Source organism: Lonchura striata, chromosome 2 (genome assembly GCF_046129695.1).
Source record: "Lonchura striata isolate bLonStr1 chromosome 2, bLonStr1.mat, whole genome shotgun sequence".
Classification (NCBI taxonomy): domain Eukaryota; kingdom Metazoa; phylum Chordata; class Aves; order Passeriformes; family Estrildidae; genus Lonchura; species Lonchura striata.
The window spans coordinates 116,407,381-116,430,575 of NC_134604.1; the positions used below are offsets into that span (position 1 = coordinate 116,407,381).

Here is a 23,195-nt window from a genome sequence, read left to right on the forward strand (position 1 = left end):
GGACTGGTCGTCTTATTTGCTGAAGCCTCAGTGAGTGTTCAAATGTCCCTTTGGAACTTCTCTTGCCTCTGAATTAAACAAGGAAAGAAGTTTTTTCTTAAACAAGACATCCTTTCTCCAAAAATTTTATATAGGCCTTGGCTTTAAATAGGTGTTAACAAATCCAAACAGTTGTAAATAGTCTGACTAAGGATCTCTTCCTCTCTGAATTATTCAGTTTTCCAGGCACTTGAGAGGAAGGGAATCATTCCACTCCCTCTGGAGTTGTCATAGAGACAAGACCTGCACATTTTTGTTAATGAAGCTGAACTAAAACTTATTCAAGCTGCCTTTCTAAATCATAAAGCAGCTCATGGACATTCCTTTCTGTCTTTTTTGTTTTGTTTTGTTTTCAGTCATCTCTGAATTAAAACAAGTAAATATTTCAGTAAAAATCTTTATGCAGATCCTTGAGTACTTTGGAGGGGGAGTTCTGGAGTAATGAGCCCAAAATCTCTGAGAGATGGGAGCTGCAGGAAAGTGCTCTTCCATCAGTGTTTGCTCCTGGAATAGTCAGTGGAAGTGGCATTTGATTGTTACTGGGAGAGAAGGGGAGGTACAGGATTCCTCAAGGAAGGAAAGTAATTCCTTCCCTGAGTTAAATCAAATTGTAAAACTCTGGAATTAATTTTTTGATCTGAGAAATCCCAGACTGGTTTGGGTTGGGAAGGACTTTAAACCTCATCCCATCCCACCTCTGCCATGGCAGGGACACCTTCCACTGTCCCAGTCTGCTCCAAGCCCCAGTGTCCAACCTGGCCTTGGGTGCTGCCAGGGATCCAGGGGAGTCCCTGAGGAAGTGTCTGTCTGTCTGTCTGTCTGGGTGTGCTCTTCTGGAAGTGTTTTCCTATTCTTCATCATCCTCCTGATTTGACTGGAATAATGGGAGAAAAGCCCGGCCTGTGTTTGCTGAAGGATCCCTCACAGCTGGAGGGACACGAGGAATAAATCTGATCAATCCCTCCCCTCATTTCTGGGCCCCTAAAAGCTTCCCCAGGATTCAGTCCTTTGAAACAGCACTTTTTATTAGCAGTGAGAATTCCTGTGTCCCTTGTACTCCTCATGCAAGGAAAGAAGTCTCTGGGACCTCAGTGAGCACAGGAGTGAAGTATTATGGTCTGCCATGACAGCTTCGGTGCTGTTGTGCCCTTCACCAGCTGCAGACTCTCCAGGCTGGTGATCAATTAAGAAGCCTCTAATTGGGCTTTGAGCTGGGCCTGCAGTGGCTTGGGAGATAACTGTGCTTAAGCAGAATAATCTGCCTTTTTTTAGAGCCCTGAGGAATGGGGCCTCAGAGAGCATCTCCTGTGTGGCCTGGCCCCTGGAATGAAAGGAGAACTGAAATAATCAATGCCAGCCGTTCTCCATGCATTTGGAGTTACTTATTTTATCAGGACAGAGTGGCTGGGTGACCTCCTTGTTCCTGACATCTGCATCCCTCCCAGCCTTCCTAAATCTGTGTCCAAGGGTGGGCACAGTGGGGTAATTCTGGGAGCTGTGGCTTCCTGCCCAGGCATCCACAGACACCTGAGAGCTGCTCATGCTCGTGGCTGTGACACATCTGGGACTGTGCAACCTGGGGGGAATGTCCAGCTAAATCAGTCCAGCTTTGGGAACTGCACAGTGATCCCTGCTTTAACACAGCCCTGCTTTCATGGACAGGTGGTTTGTGTGCTGATTACAGCATGTTTGGTGGGAAAAGTGCCTGTATTCAGTTTCTGCACCTCATACATGCAAAAGTAATCAAGCTGGCTTTTTATTCTGCAGAAAAGATGAGAGAAAGGAGGAGGACAAGATCCATGGGGAAGGATTTGTCAGCACCTGAGCCCTGGGGTGGTGCTGAGCCCACTGCTGCTCTTGTCATTAGATACAAACACAGGCCTGGCCTACAGAAGATAATAAATATTTAGCCAATGTTTAATCCATTTACTCTGCACTGGTTCCGGCCAGGCCACAAATGAAGCAAATGCAAGGGCACCACATTGTCCCCAATTTCATTAGGAGCAGAAATTAGTGGAATTAGATGGTGTTTGCTGGTTCCCTGCATTTTAGGTGCTGCTTATTCCAGAGCAGCACAGGAAAATCCAGCAGCCTGACACCAACTTCTGCAACTAGAAATGGAAATGTGTCCTATTTTTGCAGGAAGAGTTTGTCAGACAAAAGCTGCTTTTTCTTTGCACTCTGTAAAACTGGAGGAATTCTGGGGGGTACATACAACTCTCTGCACTGATATTTGTGCTGATAATTTCAGTAATGAAGCTGTTGGTCTAGAGTAAAGGAGTTCACAGAAGGTCAGATGTTGAATGAAAAGCTACAGCTGCTGATGTGAATTGGAGTTCAATGAGAGCAGTGACACTGGTGCACATCAGATTTTCTGATTGCTGGGCAGTGAATGTTTTCCCATATAGGATGCAAAGATTTGCTGTGTTCCAGCAGGAAATGGTGCCTGGAGAGCCAAGGTTCCTACAGGGTGATCTTTACTCTTCCTGTATTTTCCTGGTCAGGGATAGAACCCACTGAGGGTCTGTCTGTGCTTATTAATAGAAGGGGTTTTATCTTATAAATCAAAGTATTTGCAGGTGTAGAGGCTACTGGTAAGACTATTATGGGACAGGCTGGCAGAGCTGGGGGGGCTCACCTGGAGAGGAGAAGCTCCAGGGAGAGCTCAGAGCCCTGCCAGGGCCTGGAGGGGCTCCAGGAGAGCTGCAGAGGGACTGGGGACAAGGATGGAGGGACAGGAGCCAGGGAATGGCTCCCACTGCCAGAGGGCAGGGCTGGGTGGGAGATTGGGAATTGGGAATTGTTCCCTGGCAGGGTGGGCAGGGCTGGGATGGAATTCCCAGATTCCCCTGGGTCCCTGGCAGTGCCCAAGGCCAGGTTGGACACTGAGACAGTGGGAGGTGTCCCTGCCATGGCAGGGGTGGGAATGAAATGAGCTTTGAGGTTCTGCCCAGCCTGGCATTCTGGGATTCAGCATCTTCCAGGCACAGGTGCAGCACATGCTTTTTAAGGATATCAGTATCTGTGTCTCAGTGTCCTCTCCAGACTTTCTTTAAATGCTTCTCCCAGATTTTAATTCTGTTATTTAGCCCCATGGCATCAGAACTGGTGGATTAAGGCAGCTACACCACTGGAAATCCTTTCTTAGGAGTTCTGGAGGGGTTTGGAGTGTCTGATGCTGCTGGGGATCTAAACCTGTGCTGCTCCCTGCTGGGATCTGCCTCTCCATGGGGGTTTTCCAGTTTTGGGGTGTTTTTTTTTGAGTGGGAGGATTTCCATTTTGCCACTACTTATGCCTGGCTGTCTCCTTGTGTATCAGTTATAAATAGCTGATAGTTATCAGCTATAAATAATTTTGGGTTAACTTTCACTTAGTTGCACAAAAGCTGTCTTTGAGAGGAATTTGATGAGAAATGAAGCTCTGGTTCAACCACACCCATGACATAGAAGTAAATACATGGATTTAAAAATCTGTATTACCCCAGTGCTGAAATCTGTACTTAATTCTTCAAACAGATGCGAAGAAGTAAGCATGATGTTGAAAAGTAAGATTAGAGCTATTTCTGTTAAAGTAAGTTTCTGCTATTTCTGTAAAAGTAAGTTTACAGCTATTTCTGATGTGCATTTGCTCAGGAGTTTTTGGTGTGCAGTGGCAGGAACTGACACTCTTCTTCCTGCTTCTCTCCCCCCAGGCTCCCACCCCTATTCCCTGCTGAGCTGGGTTTTTTTAGCTAGCAAGGCAAGGAACAAAAAGCAGACTGTTTAAGTCAGACTCCTTCCCCTGAAAGCCTATTCAAGGCCTAGGCTCAATGTTTCATCTTGAGTGCTATTGTTTAATTGAAAACACATTTGCACACTCGCAGATGGAGCAGTGCTGAGGGGAGTCACAGATTTAAAGAATGTTCTAAGTGGAGTTAAAGTACAGATTTGCAGACTCAGTGATTTGCTTCTCTTGTGGTGATGCTTTAGGACCCTGTGCTTTCATTGGTGTGATTTTGCAGTTTTTGTACAGCTGCATTTGTTCTGGATGCTTCGTTGTAATTCCTCCAAGGGCTGAAAAGCAACTTCAAAAATATTTATTAATCACCCAAAGAAAGAAATCAAAGAACTTTTAAGTTTAAATAGTGTCTTAGTTTTAGCCTGGCATGGCTTTGGGTAGAAATTAGTGAGAATCCCAAATCCCTGAGGCTGGCAAAGCCCTCCCAGCCCAGGGAGACCCAGCTGGGCCCCATGCCCACCTTGTCCCCAGCCCAGAGCACTCAGTGCCACCTCCAGGGGACACCTGCAGGGATGGGCACTGCAAAGCTCCCTGGGCAGCCCCTGCCAGGGCCTGAGCACCCTTTCCATGGGGAAATTGCTGCTGCTGTCCCAGCTGAGCCTGCCCTGGCCCAGCCTGAGGCCGTTCCCTCTCCTCCTGTCCCTGTTCCTGGAGCAGAGCCCGACCCCCCGGCTGTCCCCTCCTGGCAGGAGCTGTGAGAGCCACAAGGTCCCCCTGAGCCTCCTTTGCTCCAGCTCAGCCCCTTCCCAGCTCCCTCAGGAACTCTCCAGCCCCTTCCCAGCTCCCTCAGGAACTCCCCAGTCCCTTCCCAGCTCCCTCAGGAACTCTCCAGCCCCTTCCCAGCTCCCTCAGGAACTCTCCATTCCCTTCCCAGCTCCCTCAGGAACTCTCCATTCCCTTCCCAGCTCCCTCAGGAACTCTCCAGCCCCTTCCCAGCTCCCTCAGGAACTCTCCAGCCCCTTCCCAGCTCCCTCAGGAGCTCTCCAGCCCCTTTCCAGCTCCCTCAGCCCCTCCTGGGGCTCCAGCCCCTTTGTCAGCCTTGAATATCCACACTCATGTGAGCCTGCTCCTGGTGCAAGGCCTGAAGTTCCTAACTGCAGGGTGTAACTGTGCGAACACTGTGTTTTGCAGGGCTCTAGCTGACATGAACAATGATGGGAGGATGGATCCCTTGGAGTTTTCCATAGCTATGAAACTCATCAAACTGAAGCTCCAGGGTTACCAGCTCCCAGCCGCGCTGCCGCCCGTCATGAAGCAGCCGCCCCTCGCCCTGCCTGGTGCCCCAGGATTTGGTAAGATCCCTGTTCTCCTCCATTTCCCTCCTTGTTACCTGGGACTGCAGCAATTCCATTGGCCTTTTGCAGTTTCTCCAGGAAAATTTTAGGGAATGGTGCTTCTGAAAGCACATGCACTCAAACCCAGATGTTGCACATGCACTGAGACTGGGCTTTTACCTGAGCTGAGCTCCTGTTTGCTTCAGGTTTGCACTGCTCCAAACAAAACAAGGCTCAGGTAGCAGGGCTAGTGCATTCCAAAGGGCTAGAATTGTGGTTTAACCTGTTGGCATTAGTGGATCTCCAACTTTGGCAAGCTCTGCTCTGTTGTTCTTGATTTTTTACAATCCCTGCACCTTCTGCTTTGATGAGCAGTGCTGCTCTGGTAGGAGCTGCTGGGATGAAGTATTGCCAAAGTCACCATCATTTCTAGGAAAAGAGTAGGGAAGATGGGATGGGCAGAGGAAAATAACCAAATAAAGCCAAACCTCTGACACCTTGGTCCTGTCATGGGAGGTTCTTTCCCTTTCTGCTTTAGTCTTGGCTGTGGCTCAGGATTATTGGTGCCTGGGAATCATGGAATGGTTTGGAATGAAAGGGACCTCAAAGCCCATCCCATCCCACCCCTGCCATGGCAGGGACACCTCCCACTGTGCCAGGCTGCTCCAGCCCCAGGGTCCAACCTGGCCTTGGGCACTGCCAGGGATCCAGGGCAGCCCCAGCTGCTCTGGGCACCCTGTGCCAGGGCCTGCCCACCCTGCCAGGGAACAATTCCTAATTCCCAGTATTCCATCTAAATGTCCTGAGGAAAGGGAACAGTGCCTTTGATAAACTGCTTGCAGCAGTGTGGTTTGATGCACTGTAACCCCCACAAGTTTTACAGTCAGAAGTAAAATTCTTTGGAAGAAGACAGTGAAACTGGGCAGAGCCAATACAGGGTAAAGTGAGAAAAGGCAAAGTGAAATGAACCCCCACAAAACCCAGCCAAATGGGTAATTCCCCTGTTCTCATTCCCTGTAGATTGATATGAGCTGTGTGCACATCCCTTGTTCTTCCCTTGGCACCACTGGCCCTCCTTAACCCCCCTGGTTCCCTGCAGCTGTGCTTACCCTCAGCCTCTCATTCCTCTGCTCTCCCATCAGCTTTGCCCTGTCTCATCCCAGCCAAAGGCTGCAGCACCAGCCCTGCAGCTTCTGGGGCAGCCTGGGGGCTCCTCACTCAGGTCAAGGCACACGATTCCTTTCACAGCAGAGGCTGCTGGACAGCTGGGGCAGTGCTGTCCCTGCCGTGGGGCTGGCCCTGTGCCCTGTGTCCCTGCCCCGGGCTGGGAGGGTGTCCCAGGGGTGGGAGCTGCCCCTGGAGGTGTCGGGTGTGCCAAAACCAACCTGTGCTTTTCTCGCCCGTAGGTCTCGGGGGCATTGCCAACATGCCATCCCTCACCACTGTGGCCCCGGTGCCCATGGCATCCATCCCAGTCGTGGGGATGTCCCCCCCACTGGTGTCCTCTGTCCCTGCCGCCGTCCCTCCCCTGGCTAACGGAGCTCCTGCTGTCATCCAGCCCCTGCCTGCTTTCGCTCACCCCGGTACGCTGCTCTCACTTCTGTCTCCTGCTCCTAACAGCTCCCCCGCGTTTCCTCGGGACACATGGGATTAGCCACTCCAGTGATGCCTTTGGGGAAGGACTGTGCTTTGCTTTAGCCCACTTGGCACACTTGGAGAAGAGCTAAAAGAAGGAATGTGGACATGGCCTCCCGCAGGAGTCCCTCGTGGTGAGAAAATAAAACAGCACTTGGAGAGATGAACTTGCCAGGAAGCTGTTGCCTGGAAATTGGGCCTCTCCTGTCTCCTTGTAGCTTCTGAAGTACTGCTCTTTGTTAGGGTGACTTTAATACTGAACTACATATGGTTTCTAACATGTACCTAAATATAATTTGGTGTCAACAGGGTTTCCACAAAGCTGTGGAAGTAAAAAGATGTGAGGGAAGTGCCCTTGTGTTTCCCCGTCATGCTGGACTCTCTGATCTTTATATTGTTAAAAAGTTCCCATCAGACAGTGCTTGTAACTTGATGTAGGAGCTGAATGAATGTCATGGGAATTGTCTAGTTCACTGTGAATAGCAATAAATCCCTGTTTTCTCTCTTCCCAGCCACTTTGCCAAAGAGTTCTTCCTTCAGCCGCTCCGGGCCGGGAGCTCAGCTCAATGCAAAGCTGCAAAAGGCACAATCCTTCGACGTGGCCAGGTGGGGCTGGGCCAGGGGGTTGGGTCCCCAGGGCTGGAAAAACTCCTTCCCTTTCCAAAGTGGTCATCTGAAATAATAGTTCTGGCAGAAATCAGTTCTGCAGAGGTACCACCTCAGTTTTCTGTGGGGTGCTGTGACTTTACTCCACCTTCCTAATGCTCCAGGAGCAGGAATCATGGAAATAAAGTTATTAACTACTGACACTGCTGACATTATCTTCACTTGATTTTTAGAACAGAATTTGCTGTTCTATAGATTTTGTTTCTATAAACAAAATCTGCATCGTGCACAGACACTCCTGGTACTGGGAAAACAAAACAAGTAATGCATTACTTAAAATTAGCAACTGCAGGGTAATTGCTAAAAGCAAAATATTTAATAGGTCTCATATTTTAAATGCACTCTACATCACTGTTTCTTCTATATTCTTCAAGTTCTGTGTGAAAAATCACTTTAAGGGCTTTTAGATTATTCCGAGGCCTAGAAAAACATGTGGTTGGGCAAAAAATATTTCACTGTGGTTTAAAAAAATGGATCTAACAAATAAAACTTCCTGAGAGGAGTTAAGAGAGTGATTTCCCAAAGTACTTATAAATCATCTGGCTCACGGATCTATGGCACAGGTTTTTTGCAAGAGGAAAATAGCTTGGGACACAATTAAATGATCTGGTTTTATTTTCATTTCCTTCTGCAGGCTTGTCTATTGCCCTGCTATTAGATAACTGATACTACTCAGTACTGGGAAATAATTAAAAGTCTTTCAAAACAATTAATCTCTCTGAAACCTAAACTGGCCAGAAACAGAATAGGGATGCTGCGGTATAATTTATGTGTAACACAGAAATTAAAATGTTTGGAACCCCCAAATCCAGCAAAACTGAGGAGGAATTCTTATGGGTAAAAATTAAATATTTGGCCTTTTTTCTTATTTTCATTATTGAAGGGACAGCTTGTTTTTGCTTTGCTCCCATGAAGGGGTATTATTTAAGCTCAAGAGTTTGGAAATCAAAAATAGAAATAGAGATACTGGCTTGTGTCTTGTCATGTGTCTTGTCCTTTTTATAAGGTCAAAAAAAGGATAAAGTTTGAATGTGCCTAAAGGCAGAAAAACTCTGCTCCTTGTTTTTCAGAATTAGGATTTGTCAGCCATCAAGCCTGGGAAATGAGAGCTGCAAATCAACTTGGCCTGTTATGGGAATGGATTAGAACTGGGAATATTACATTCCTCACTTGTTCCATTATGAGAAACTTTACGTTCAGATGTGGCTTTTTCACACCTTTTTTTCTACATTTCCAGTATATTTTACATTTGTTTTCCTTCATCAGCTCTATTTGGCTAAGAGAAGCAGTTAAAGGCGGAATAAAATGTTATTCCGCATTTCCTGCTATGTGTTTAGGTATAATCCTGTAGCTCTCTGAACTATTTGGGTTCCTGCAAAACTCTTGAAAAACAAACCATCTTCCAAGAGACTGAATTGGGATAAATGTTGGCAAACAAGTGGTCAAACCTGTGGTGGTTTCAGGAATAGCAAGGAATATTAGATCATGGAATCATGGAATGGTTTGGGTTGGGAGGGACCTTAAACCTCATCAGTGCCACCCCTGCCATGGCAGGGACACCTCCCACTGTGCCAGGCTGCTCCAGCCCCAGTGTCCAACCTGGTCTTGGGCACTGCCAGGGATCCAGGGCAGCCCCAGCTGCTCTGGGACACCTCAGGACCTCCCCACCCTCACAGCAAAACTGGAGGAAAGAACATTTTCAGGCATAAAACTTGATCTCAGTGCAGCACTTCAGCCTCTTTGTGAGGGGGCTGAGGCCCTGGCACAGGGTGCCCAGAGCAGCTGTGGCTGCCCTGGATCCCTGGCAGTGCCCAGGGCCAGGTTGGACACTGGGGCTGGAGCAGCCTGGGACAGTGGGAGGTGTCCCCATGGCAGGGGTGGCACTGGGTGGGATTTGAGGTCCCTCCAGCCCAAACCCTGCTGTGATTAATGACTCTGTGGTTGTTCTCATGGCCTTTATGAGATGCAATCTCCAGCTCTCCCTCTTCTCCCTGCTGTCCTTGCAGCTCTCCTGCCGTGGCAGAGTGGGCCGTGCCTCAGTCCTCACGGCTCAAGTACCGGCAGCTCTTCAACAGCCACGACAAAACCATGAGTGGACACCTGACAGGTACTGGCACAGCTTCTGTTGTCCCCTTGTTTGGAGCTGGAAGAGCCAAGTTAATGCCACTGAGGGTGTTGTTCATGTAGTAAGAGGCTCATCAGCATTTTTCTGTTTGAATCTCCCAGGTGCTTAATGCTCTTGTTTAGAAGCAAATATTCATTGCCACTGGGATCATTTTATCCCCATCTTTCCTTTATTTTCTGCAAAGTTGACCCTGGGAAAAGGGCACAGTGTATTCTGTGAAAACTTGTGCAGCCATTTCCAGTGCTTGGTTCACCCACTGCTGAGAGCAGTGTCCAGTTCCAGGGAGAGACTAGAACTGGTCTCCTGGCTTGATTTTGCCAGTTCTGGTGCGCATGTCTTTGTGGTTTAGAGCTTTCTTGGATTTCAATCTGAGGGATTTGGTTGCCCAGAGCAGCTGGGGCTGCCCCTGGATCCCTGGCAGTGCCCAAGGCCAGGTTGGACACTGGGGCTGGAGCAGCCTGGGACAGTGGGAGGTGTCCCTGCCATGGCAGGGGTGGCACTGGGTGGGATTTGAGGTCCCTCCAACTCAAACCAGTCTGGGATTCTATGGTTATTGTGCAGAAGTGAAGTATTATTTCTTGGTTATTTGGGGAGCCAAATTCCTTCTGGTTTGCATCTCTTGCTTATTTTGTTAATATTTGTTTCCTTTTTAGGTCCCCAAGCAAGAACGATTCTCATGCAGTCAAGTTTACCCCAGGCTCAGCTGGCTACAATATGGTAAAATAAATGTTTCCATTTCCATCAAAACACAAACTGTTCTGAAACCTCTGCACTGGAGCCCATGGGGTTTTCTCCATTTTCAGTCTCACTGATAAATCACGTTGCTCTTTGTTATGTGTAACTTTATAAACAAAACCTGCACTTCTATGCCTTTACTAATATTATTCTGCAAGAGCACCAGGAGCATCTTTTGTGTGATGTTCTGAAAGTTGTGGTTCAGTGCTGGGTTTTTAGGCAGAGCAGATGTTCAGCACCCTGTGCCTTCCACATCCCCTGACTGAGCACCAGGTACACATTTACCTTTGCAGAGGTGGTAGAACAGGAAGCTTAACCCAAGCCACACTTTCTGTGGGGTTTCTCTGCCTTTTCCATGGCTATGGGAGGGCTGGTTTCCCAGGGACTGGACTTACAGACCTGTACAATAATGGATTTTAAAAGCATTTGTCTCAGCTTCCCTTTTGCCTTCCAACTTGTTGTTTGCTGAACTTTATTATGTTTTTATTGCCCCATGGGAAGTTGTTCCTAATTAACTTCTGTCCTTTAGGAGTGTTTGCTTGAGGAGCATTGGAGCTGGCCCAGGGGCTCAGTGTGAGGATGGCAGTGGTGCAGTCACTCTGACAAGGCCATTCACTGCACTTGTTCTCTTTGCAAAGCACTGGGAGTTGTGTTATAAATTAAAAACCACTCTTTCCTTCTCTGTTTCCTAACAAAGGGATAAAAACAAATCAGCCCAGTCCCCCAGCAGATGATTAACCAAGAAATGCTCTGCTTTTGCCAGCCTTGGAGTGCTTGTGTGGGCAGGCAGCTGCCACCAGCTCACTGCAGGAGCTGCAAACAGGACTCACTCAGCTGGGGGCACTGAGAGCTGCCAGTGCACTGAGATAAGGAGGGGATATTCCAGCTCTTGCTGGTCCTTTCCTGGGCCCTGCTCTGGGGTGAGGTGTGTCAGCCTGTGCTGGGGCTGGAATCCCTGACTCAGACACTCAAAGGGAAGAGTTGATGCTGAGCCTTGGGCTGTCCTGGGAGTTCTGCCCCAAGTGTGGACCCAGCTGATCAGTCACTTCTGTGCATGCTGCATTCCCAGTCTCCTGGCTTGTTCCTGTGCTCCAGCCTGAGGAGTTCAGTGTCACAGGTGTGGCTTGAGTGAGGCTGTGATTGTGTCCCAAATTTAAATCCCATTGGCAAAGTCCTGTGCCCTGGGACTTCAGAAGAATGTATCACTTACTTCCATTGAATTTTCACAGTATCATGGGAGATTTCCCTGCATTATTAGAGTGCAGCACACTGGAGAAACAGATCCTGAGCTGAAGGGACTCCCAGGGATCCCCCAGTGCCAGCCCTGCCCTGCCCAGACCCCACCAACCCCACCCTGGGCATCCCTGGCAGTGCTGCCCAAAGGCTCCTGCAGCTCTGGCAGCCTCGGGGCCGTGCCCGTTCCCTGGGCAGCCTGGGCAGTGCCAGCACCTCTGGGGAAGAGCCTTTCCCTAAAACCCACCCTAAATCCCTCCAGGCCCAGCTCCAGCTGCTCCCTGGGTGCTGTCCCTGGCTGTTAATTTTCTCCAACACCACCTTAACAGGAGTAAAAGCATTTTGTGCCTCTGTTGGAGCTCTGCTTTGGGGCCATCCAGAGACATTACTCTCTAATTTTTGATATGTGCATAATGCCAGGGTGGGTTGGTGCTTGTCAGGACTAGAACACCAATGGCTTTGATTTCACTGCCAGTGGGTGCCCTGGAATGTGAGATAGGAGCCTCTAGGGAGGAAGGAGACCAAACCTAAAAGTTCTGCCAAACACCTGAGCTGGTTCTTCTGGTGTTCACGGGGTGTTCAGGAGAACTCCACTGGTTAAAATTTCTTCTCTGGCATGAGTTCCTGGCAGCACTCAGAGCAGGTGAAGGAGAAGCTGTGGCTTCAAGGCTGGATTTCAGACAGACAGCCATGAGAAATGGGGAAAATAGGGAAGCTTTTGGGGTTTGCTTTTCATTTGTTTTGAAAAAATCAAGTAGTGTGGAAAAAATAGTGAAAAATGTGAATGAAATTGGAACTGTACATGCCTTTGAACAATGTTTTTTAATATTTAATAATTCCCTTGCTTTGTCCTTCCCCTTTAACAAGGACTCTCTCTGACATTGATCAAGATGGGAAGCTGACAGCTGAGGAGTTTATCCTGGCTATGCACCTCATTGATGTAGCGATGTCTGGTCAGCCACTGCCTCCTGCCCTGCCCCCAGAGTACATCCCACCTTCATTCAGGTGACTGCTCATCCCCTGGGAGTCTCCCTCCTGAGTTCTCTATGTCATTGGGATGGTTCTGGGAGTGCCAAGTACAGGAACGGAGCAGTGAGCCCTCACCTTTTGCCCTGTGAGAACAGGGTTTGGGTGGGTGTTTATGCTGGCACACCTTCCAGACTTGCTCAGTTTGACCATAGAAACCTAGATTTAAGTTCAGGCTTATACTCCTGTAGAGCAGTCAGAAGGTATTGGAATTCCAAGGTGGATTTGCACTGCACCACATCCAGACCTCCTTTGGTACAGCTGGGTTTGGGAACTGTGGAGTCATTCATCACTTCTCTTGTTCCATTTTACTTCTTTGTGGAGAAATAGATGGGAAGAAAGTAACAGCAGTGAAAATAAGTGGTTTTTTACTGTGTTCTTCAGATATCCTCCTAAAGATTCCCAGTTTTTGTGTACTCCACCTGGGATCTTGCTTTTAGCTTGACTATAGTGAGCTCTTCCTCTGTCTGCTGTTTTTACTGTAGTTTAAATCAGCATTTCCCCAAACTCAGATTGGTTAGGGAAAAATCTCCCCTCAAGTGAGAGATCTTGGGGACAGGGTTGAACCCATCTGGAAGAAGAATTTGAGACACCAGTGAACTGCTGGGATTCTGGAAAATCTTGTTCTCCTGAGGCAACGCCTGAGTGAGACCCTCTGGGCAGCACTGGATAAACATTGAGTACCACGAAACATTACATCATTCCATTTAATTTGATCTCATCATTAAATCATAAGTAGTTTGAGTAGGCCTGGGTTCTGTTAAGCACCCACAATTCCTGTTTCCTTGGCAGAAGAGTCCGCTCTGGCAGTGGGATTTCTGCTGCCAGTTCAGTGTCTGTAGACCAAAGGTTACCAGAAGAACCAGCATTGGAAGAAGAACAGCAGCAACTGGAAAAGAAATTACCAGGTGAGCAAGGGAAAGCAAGGATATTTAGTGTGCTGTTCCCAGAGGGTTTTTCCATTGGCTCACAGCCTGGGAGGTTACATGGGCTGACTGAGAAATGTCTTTTCAGAACAATTTGGGACAGGTCAAGGCACAACCAAGATATTACTGAGTCCAGCTCATTCCTGTGCCTGATCCTTGGGGTTGGGAAGAGCCTTCAGGCTCCTCATCTCCTGCATTCCCCACCCAGCCCTTTGCAGCCCTGGCACAGTATTCCAAGGAAAAATTCCTGCTGCCTTCATCCTCTGAATTAGGTGGAGCAAAGCTTGGCTGAGGTGTCTGTGAAAGATCCCAGTACTCCCACAGAGAGCTGTTTCCTTGGAGTCTGTGTAACAGTGTGGGGCTTAATACAGATTTCAGCAGTTCCAGGGAAAGAACTAAAGGAAGAGGGAATTGGCAGCTGGAAAGGGGCACAAACTGGAAAAGACAAGAATTCAGCTGGTTCAGCAGGAGTTGGGCTGATGTGTCCAACTGTGCACACTGGGAAGGCAGTGTGGGCTCTCCCTGGTCTTGCATCCCAAAGATGTCCATGCTGGCCACACGAGGGAGAGAAACCTGCCCTTTGGGCTGTGGGAGTGGCACACAGAGGGTATGAAAAGGAACAGAAGGTGAAGTGAAAGAATCATTTGGATGGAGGTGCTGAGGAGTGAGGCGAAGGAGGGACAGTCCCTGGGACTGCAGAGGGATGTCAGGGAAGCTGTGCTGGAACTGAGACTGTTCTTTTAGGACAGTAGGTGGTGAGGATATGGTTCTGCAGGAATCCAGACTTCTGAGCTCAGCTGCTCAAGAACCTAAACCATTTCTTTTCCTGACAGTAATGAGTAATCTAATGAGAATAGCAACTTTAAGTAAGTTCTGGTCATTTGCATAATGGCCTTTTGATGATGTCAGCAGCTGAATTCTTTGCTCTACACTAATGGAAATTATGGCTCTTGGACTTCTGCTATTATCCAATGTGCTGAAGAAGTCAGATCCATGTCCCCATGGAGGATCAGCTGGAGAATGGTTTGTCTAAATTACTTCCCTTGCTGAGTTTTGTGGAGCAAGCTGGAGGCCTGAGGAGTGGAAATGGGAATTCCCTCCTTGGTTTGCTGAGGATGTGGCTTTGAGGGGATCAGCAACATCAGTCTTTCATAGTTCTATTTCTCCAAAGCATCTAGTCTTATTTGCAGGGCCATCCTCTGAAACTTTTTTCTAGCTCCATTTTTCTCTCGGCAATGTCTGTCCTATTCCATGGCATTTCTAAGTCAGCATTTCTGATCTCAAGGTTTGCATACAGATGCACACTGTGTGAGCCCTCTGTCAGGCCCTGAGAGCTCTCTACAAATCCATTTCCCACTCTGAATCCATTTCCCATTTCCCATACTAAACCCCAGGCTGACCTGTGGAGCCGTTATCCCTAGTGGGGAGGTGCATCCTCTCCTGCTGGCAGGTGGATTGACTTTGCTGGGGATTCCTTTGGGTTTCTATGGTCTATTTGTTTCCAAGTCAGTGGCAGAGTTTAACTGTCCTTTTGCCCCGCGTTTCCATGCACGAAGTGACGTTCGAGGACAAGAAGCGGGAGAACTTCGAGCGGGGCAACCTGGAGCTGGAGAAGCGCAGGCAGGCACTGCTGGAGCAGCAGCGCAAGGAGCAGGAGAGGCTGGCCCAGCTGGAGAGGGCCGAGCAGGAGAGGAAGGAGCGCGAGCGGCAGGAGCAGGAGCGCAAGCGGCAGCTGGAGCTGGAGAAGCAGCTGGAGAAGCAGCGGGAGCTGGAGCGGCAGCGCGAGGAGGAGAGGAGGAAGGAGATTGAGAGGAGAGAGGTAAGCTGGGCTGGGCCCTGTGGAGTCTTGGCTTCTTTTTTTAGCCAAGGTTGGGATGAAATGTGTGAGAGGGAATTTCTTGTTGGGACTCAGGTGTTTATCGGTTCTTGTCTCTGTCACAGTCTCACAAACCCTGAGTTCTGCAGCACTTCAACAAACTAAAAATGGAGCCCCATCTCTCTCTCTACAAGGCCTTTTAAAGCCTGTAGAAATTAATAATAATAAACAGTCCAATTAAGAAATGACACCTCAATTATTTTCACTTGTAACCCAATACCCAACCACCCATGCCCACAATGGGGGCGTTTTTATCCAATTGCACAAAACCACCCAAACCCATGGAGAAGGAGGTGAGGAAGGAGCAGTCTCCACCCTAAAACCTCCATCTTGCTTTATATCTATTCCTGCATTCTAAACCTTAAACTCTGAGTTTCCCACGCTGTGATATCACACACTTCTATTCAAACTCCACCCCCACAATCCCAGTTTTGCCATTCCATTTTGGAAGCTTCTCCACGGCCTCAGGTCAGTGCAATGTTCTCCTGGGGGTCAGTGCCTGGCAGCACAGGAAGTCTGAAATTCTCAGCAGACAGCATTCCAGTAGTGCCCCAGCTTGGGAGCATCCAGGTGAGTGCTGGGCACTCGGTGTGGTGCTGCCAGGGTAAGGAGCAAACTTTTAAAGCAGGAACTAGAATTTCTGGGGTGTTAAAGGCAAGGAAGGGGCAGTTTTTGCTTCATTTGTCCTGTGAAATTAATGGATGAGACACTGACATCTAGGACAACATGCTCCTTACCTCTCACTTCTTTAAAAATAATATTTTGATTACTGTTGTTATTATATTAGGTGTTAAGAGGTGTGTGAATGAATGAAGAAAAACTTCCAGCATTCATGATTTTCCAGGGATGAGTTCATTTCATAGAGTACCAGAATGGTTTGGGTTGGAAGGGACCTTCAGGATCCTCTAGTTCCAGCCCTCTGCCATGGGCAGGGATAACATTCACCAGACCACGTAGCACCATCCAACCTGGCCTTTGATTTGTTAAAGGAAACACACCCTGGTTAATCCAAACATCTCCCCTTTTCTCCCATTGCCAAACCTTGATAGATTCAGCACAGAAACACTTGGCTGTTCTTTGCAAAGCTACAGATGTTGCAGGTTAGAAAGAGATTTGGGTATGTCTTAGAGAGTTCTCCCAGTCTTAGTATTAAACAAACCTGTTAAATCAGCAAACTGGATCTTGCAAAACAGAGGGAGTTTCTGTTCAGTCACTTCTGTGATGCCTCAGGTTTAGCTTTTCTATTTTTCACATTCTGTGCTGCTTCAGTGTGTGGGTCTGGGATTTATATCAGGGGATGCTGAGCTCTGTGCACAGAGCAGGGACACAAAACAATTCCTGCTCCAGCTGGGCACCAAGGACAAATGATCCAAACCTCAGCCCAGGAGCACAAACAGCGTGGGCTGGAGAGAGAAAAACAAGCAGGGTGGGACTGATGGGCTGGAGCTGGAATGGGACAATGAACTCCAAGGTGCCAATGGAGCAGAACTGATCCCAGGGAGAGCCCCGGGAGCGCTCGTGCATTTTGGGACATTTTGGGTCATTTGGGTGCAGCCCTGGCTGGGCTCTGGTGCTGCCCAAGGTGCATCCATGGAGGAGATCCTTTGAATAAATCCCTGCTTTATTCTGGAACTCCATCCAGCCTCTGCTCCAGGGCAGGCTTGATAAGGCATCATTTGCTGGAAGCACCCCCTGAGCAATTGGTGTGTGTAGAGCCCAGAGCAGCCCCCCATTTGTGCCAGCGTTCTAACTGAATATCAGAATAGGAATATCCCAAATTCCAGATGCTGATTTTTGCATCTGCAGGCTGCCAAACGGGAGCTGGAGAGGCAGAGGCAGCTGGAGTGGGAGCGCAACCGGCGGCAGGAGCTGCTGAACCAGAGGAACAAGGAGCAGGAGGACATCATGGTGCTGAAAGCCAAGAAGAAAACCCTGGAATTCGAACTGGAAGCTCTCGTGAGTGGTGCTGGAGCAGCTCACACACACACAAGCACAGTGGTGGTGACTGTGTCCTTGCTGTGGTTGTTTTCTAGAATTTCCACCTCTGATATTTCTCTTAGTGTCACTTGAGGTATTTTTATCCCAATTGTGATCCCAGAAAATGTCACTACTTAGGAGAAAAGGCCACATTTCGTCTGGAGAGAGATCCTTAAAGCTTTTTCCTGAAAAAAAAAAAATTTTTTTTCAAATATCCTGTAAATTTTTCTATTTCATCTGTAGAGGACAGACTAAAGATGTAAATGAGTTTTAGAAAAGGAGTTAAGTTTTTAGATCCAGACTTGCACAACTGAACATTTTGGTTAAAAAATTATTAAATAGGTATTTTTCTTTTCTTTTAAAGAATGATAAAAGAAACCAGTTGGAGGGGAAGCTCCAGGATATCAGGTGTCGGCTGTCGACCCAAAGACAAGAAATTGAAAGTACAAATAAATCCAGAGAACTCAGAATTGCAGAAATCACCCATTTGCAGCAGCAGCTACAGGTGAGAAAACGTTCTCTAATTTTATTCTTAGCTTTGAATTTTGTCCTCCTCAAAAACATCAGTATCCTGAGCAAACTTGGAATGAGCTGTTCCTCACACTTTAACTTACAGGAATGACAAATTATGTCCTGCAGAGGTGTCTAGGAACTGCTTCCTACACTTGAAGGTGTTTGGGGTTATCCTTTCATCCTCCTGGGCTCCTGGTGTGGGCAGCAGGAAATGCTTTGGCTGCAGGTGGTTTTTGGGGGTGAGGAGAAGGAAATTGTCCTGTGTTGCTGTTTGTGTGCTGGGGGAAAGAGCTGACTGCAGTGAAGTGGCTTGTTGATGGGTTTTATTTCATTATCAAAAATAATGAACTTTAAAAATTGAAGCTCCCAGTGAAACCAGGGAGTTGTGGATCTAAACCTGGCATTTGCCTTTCTTACTGATGTAAAATTCTGTCACATGAGAGCTGGAGGTGTCTGCCTTCAGTGAAAGAATATTCCCTGTCATTTGTAAGGGTTTTTCAATGGGCTGTAGTGTTTGATTCAGGAATTCTTCTCTTTATTACGTACTTCATAGGGCTTGAAATTAGTTCTTGGCTAGTTCTTGTGTCTCTCAGTGTATTTGTACCAGCACAAAGAATCTCACACTTACAGAGCTGAGGTGTAAAACCTGGCTTAAAACCTAACCCTGCTGTTTTATTATAAAAAAATAGTGATTAAATTAAAATGTAATTAGACATTAAGTTAAAAATAAAAATAATTTAAATATGATTTCTTAATTAAATCATTTTTATTTTAAAAACCCTATAAAGATAAATACAAAACAATTTCATAACTTACTAATAAAATACTATAAAAGTCACAATTTATGAAACTGTAATATACATATCCAAGTCAAAACGCAAAATACCATTTCAAACACTTTTAATCCCAGCTGTAACAAAAACAAACAAACAAAAAACCACAAACCAAGATTTAGTGGTGCCTCATGTGAGGATCAAACTCACAACCTTCAGATTATGAAACTGTTTTTTTGAGGGTCTATGCTTTTTATAAAAATTTAAATAAATTTAAATGTATTTAAATTTAAATATTATAATAATACTTAAGAAATCGTTTTTATTCTAAAAATTATAATAAAACAATTCCATCCCAGTTTCACTCCTGCTTTCCCTGGCAGTTTTTCTGTTGGGTTTTGGGCTTTGAGGTGGCTTGGCAGGAATAGCTGTGGCTGTGTGGTGATGCCTACTCTCATTGATCTCCACCACTGATATTTCCCTTAGTGTCACTTGAGGTGATTTTATCCCAGTTGTGTTCCCAGAAAAATGTCACTACTTAGGAGAAAAGGCCACATTTTGTCTGGGGAGATCTTTAAGGCTTTTTCCTGAAAAAAAAAGATTTTTTCAAATATCCTGTAAATTTTCCTATCTCGTCTGCAGAGAACAGACAAAGACATAAGTGAGTTTTAGAAAAGGAGATTTTCATCCTCTAAACTCTCAATTAGGTTAAAAAGTCAATAAGTATCATTATCTTTGTAGGGTGATGTATCTTTACTGGAAGTAGTTGAGTTTAATCCATCTGACACTTGCTGTAGGAAGATTAATTAATTCAGAGGAGTAATTATTCTTCAGCCTATTAATTACTTCCAAGATGCAGTTTCATTAAACTTGTGGGAGGAGTGGTGTCCCAGTTAGTGCTGCTGCTGAGGATGTGTGGCTGTTCTCTGGCTCTCTGCTCGAGGGATGCTCAGAGGGCTCCTGCTCTCCAGACACCTGGGCTGTGCTGGGAACACCTTTGTGCTGTCTGGGGCTTGCTCAGTACTGCAGGGATTATTTACCTCCTTGGTGATTGGAAGAGCATTTTCCCTTATCCAAGAGGCAGGAGTTGGGTTTTCATTTCCCCTCCACGTGTGACATTACTCAGCTCTTGGCCGTTTATTGTTGCAGGAGTTTCCAGAGTTTATGATGCTGTTAATTTCTTTCATCTGTTTCTTTAGTATGAGGCAGGGATGTGGAATCCATGTGGTGGGTGTTCTTGGCTAGATGCTTATTCCATGGCTGTCTGGGCTTGCAGGAAACAGGACTTGACCCTCAGGATGCCTTGGCATTCTCTGTCCTTACACACTACCCAAACTATTCGGTGCATTGAGTAATCTGGGATGTTTGGAAGTGTTCTGGCCTTTACAAACAAAGCAGCTGATGTTGTGATCACATTCCACCCTCAAATGCTGTCCTGTGCTGCTTTTTGTGCTCGGAGAAGGAGAATTTCGTTTTCATGTTGATGAACATTTTGCTGCTTGGTTGATCTGCAGCATTCTTAGAGCCACAGAAACACAGAGAGGTTGTGTTTGGAAAGGACTTTAAAGTTCATCCACCCCTGCCATGGTCAGGGAGCCTCCCACCAGAGCAAGGCTTTATACTGTGTATATTGCTGATTCTCATTTGTTCCAGGCAGCCAGTGGTCTCAGGATGGCAGACAGGGAATGTCCTGGGCTGGAGGGACCCCCAGGGACCCCCCAGTGCCAGCCCTGCCCTGCCCAGACCCACCAACCCCAGCCTGGGCATCCCTGGCAGCGCTGCCCAAAGGCTCCTGGAGCTCTGGCAGCCTCGGGGCCGTGCCCATTCCCTGGGCAGTGCCAGCACCTCTGGGGAAGAACCTTTCCCTGATTGCAGCCTGAGCTGGCCTGGCCCAGCCCCAGGCGCTCCCTGGTGCTGTCCCTGGCCCAGAGCAGAGATCGGAGCTGTCCCTGCAGCCCCGGGGAGCTCTGACCTCAGGCTGCTCCAGGCTGAGCTGCCCCAGGGACCTCGGGGGTCCCTCTGGACCTTCCCCACCTCTGGGCACTTTCCAACAGCTTCTGACCTTTTATTGAGACAGCCAGAACTGTCCCCAGCGCTGGGGCTGAGGCTGTCCCAGGCAGGGGAGGATTGGGGTTATCCAGCTTTTGGGATCTCCCTGAGGGGCTGGGAGAGCTCTGTTGCTGTGTCAGGCCCTGCAGCTGTGAGGGACACGTGCAGCTCCTCATAATCTAATCTGTATTATCTGGATTTTGCTGCTTTGCTACTTGTGAATTCCTAAAGTGCTTGACTGTGCTGTGTGCTGTCTCAGGGTATTTTCTGGAGCATCAGGAGCTCACAGGAGGCTGCAGTTGTTGCATAACCCTCAGAGCTGAGCTGACCACTGCAGAGCCCTTCAGGGTCTGGCAGGTGGAAAGTGGGACAGCCCAAAGCCACAGCAGTGCAGTCAGTCCTGCCTTTAACCAAAATTAATACTTTTTGTGGAATTGCGGGATCACAGAATGACTTGTTGTTGGGATGGACTTTAGAGCTCATGCAGTGCCACCCCTGCCATGGCAGGGACACCTTCCACTGTCCCAGGCTGCTCCTGTCTGGCCTGGGACACTTCCACAGGGGAGTCCACAACATCCCTGGGGCTCACTCTGGTGTTCAGGGATCACAGGACATTTATTCTTATCATTGAATGATGTCATTTGCAATCCTCCGTGACAAATTGAAGCTGTCAGCTGCTTGATTCCTCAAAAGCTTGCAGTTCCAGAGAATTGCTCAGAGAAGTTCCAGGGTTTGTAGGAAAGATTGGATATTGATACTCAGGTGCTGTTTCACCTCATGCTGCTGAAGATCTTTTGACAACTTGAGCTGGGAGGTCCAGGCTTCAGAAAAGTGTGTGAGGTGGCACTTCATGCTCTGGAAAGGGCCAGGGTTCTACAGGAAATAGGATCTTCCAAAGGGACCCCTGTAACACAGCAGTTCACAACCTTCCAGACACGTGCTGAGTTTGACAGAGATGAGAATCCTCTGCCAAGAGCTCAGCATGGAGATGTCAAGGACTCAGGGACACTCATCCCACAGGGCTTGTGTTTCATGGCTTTTGGCCAGAATATGTTCCTTTAAAAGGAAAATCTTTATTTTGTCTTCCTGTAACTATTTGTCTTACTATTCCTGACCTGAGTTGCTAATCATTAACACTGTTGTTAATATTATTAATTAACTGTTAGTGGAGGGGACGGCCAGGAGGGGTCAGGCTCAGCTCCCAGGGAACAGGGACAGGAGGAGAGGGAACGGCCTCAGGCTGGGCCAGGGCAGGCTCAGCTGGGCCAGCAGCAGCAATTTCCCCATGGAAAGGGTGCTCAGGCCCTGGCAGGGGCTGCCCAGGGAGCTTTGCAGTGCCCATCCCTGCAGGTGTCCCCTGGAGGTGGCACTGAGTGCTCTGGGCTGGGGACAAGGTGGGCATGGGGCCCAGCTGGGACTCCCTGGGCTGGGAGGGCTTTGCCAGCTCCAGGGATTTTGGGATTCTGCGTTTCATTTTTTAAAATCAGAGTTAAACATTTTGTAAGTGCTTGTTTGAACATTTCCTCCAATTTAGCCTTGTGTCTCTGCCCTCAGTTTTGGGTAATTCCAAGCCTGGCTCAATACTCAGTGAGAATCAGATCAATTCCATGCATCTACCCACCCTTCTGGACTGGCAGAGAATGTCTGGGATCTGTGGGGATATCACACAGACAGTGCTTGGATAAGATCAATGATACAGAGGAGGGAAACAAGCAGTAACACATCATTCAGTGAGGGAACAAGTAAAGCAGAAGTGAAGCAGGTGTGAAGCACCACATCTGAGCTCTTAATATGAGAAAGGTTTCTTGTAAATTAAGAGATAATAGGTCAAGATGTGAAGGATGGAAATCTTCCTTTTTAAAATACATTTTTATCAAACAAATAAGTTACCAACTCTGGATTTAATCAAGGTAATTTAGGTCTGGTGGCTGCAGTTGTCCCTCACTCACCTGGTGCCTGTTCTGTTCTTGTTTTCCCTGCCCATGTCTGTGCTCCAGGAGTCCCAGCAGATGCTGGGCAGGCTGATTCCAGAGAAGCAGCTGCTGAATGATCAGCTCAAGCAAGTCCAGCAGAACAGTTTGCACAGTGAGTAGCTTTTGGGGCATGCCTGAGCTGGGGCAGGGCACGTTCCCTCACTATAGTGTCCCCTGGAATTGCTCTTTGTGTGTTGCAAGATGCAGATGGGAAGATGTTGCTTTCTGTGACCTAAAGTGTTCCACAGAAGAAAATACTGACTTGACAATGTGTTCCAAACCAGGGGATTCCCTTCTCACCATCAAAAGAGCCTTGGAAGCCAAGGAACTGGCACGGCAGCAGCTCCGGGACCAGCTGGATGAGGTGGAGAAAGAAACCAGATCTAAACTGCAGGAAATTGATATTTTCAATAATCAGCTGAAGGTAACCCAGGGCTCGTTAAGCCTTCCTGAATGTTCAGTTAATTATTTTCTAACCTGATTGTGGGGTTAAAAAATGAACTGAAATGATTAAGAATGTCAGTTTGGGGAGCATTCTCAATCTGTTTGTTGAGGATTTTATTTAATCTTTATTCTATTTAAGAAAATGCTGCTCAG

General features: G+C 47.6%; 1 protein-coding gene across 1 annotated transcript in view; it reads left to right on the top strand.

Moving 5' to 3' along the window:
• The window catches only part of ITSN1 (intersectin 1), a 106,673-nt gene that overhangs the window by 30,769 nt on the left and 52,709 nt on the right, over positions 1 to 23,195 (top strand). Inside the window, 12 exon segments of the mRNA XM_021538736.3 lie at positions 4,949 to 5,109; positions 6,498 to 6,674; positions 7,239 to 7,332; positions 9,399 to 9,499; positions 10,171 to 10,234; positions 12,353 to 12,490; positions 13,304 to 13,419; positions 14,994 to 15,256; positions 17,120 to 17,269; positions 17,655 to 17,795; positions 22,623 to 22,710; positions 22,883 to 23,022. Of these exon segments, the coding sequence (XP_021394411.2) occupies positions 4,949 to 5,109; positions 6,498 to 6,674; positions 7,239 to 7,332; positions 9,399 to 9,499; positions 10,171 to 10,234; positions 12,353 to 12,490; positions 13,304 to 13,419; positions 14,994 to 15,256; positions 17,120 to 17,269; positions 17,655 to 17,795; positions 22,623 to 22,710; positions 22,883 to 23,022 (1,633 nt within the window).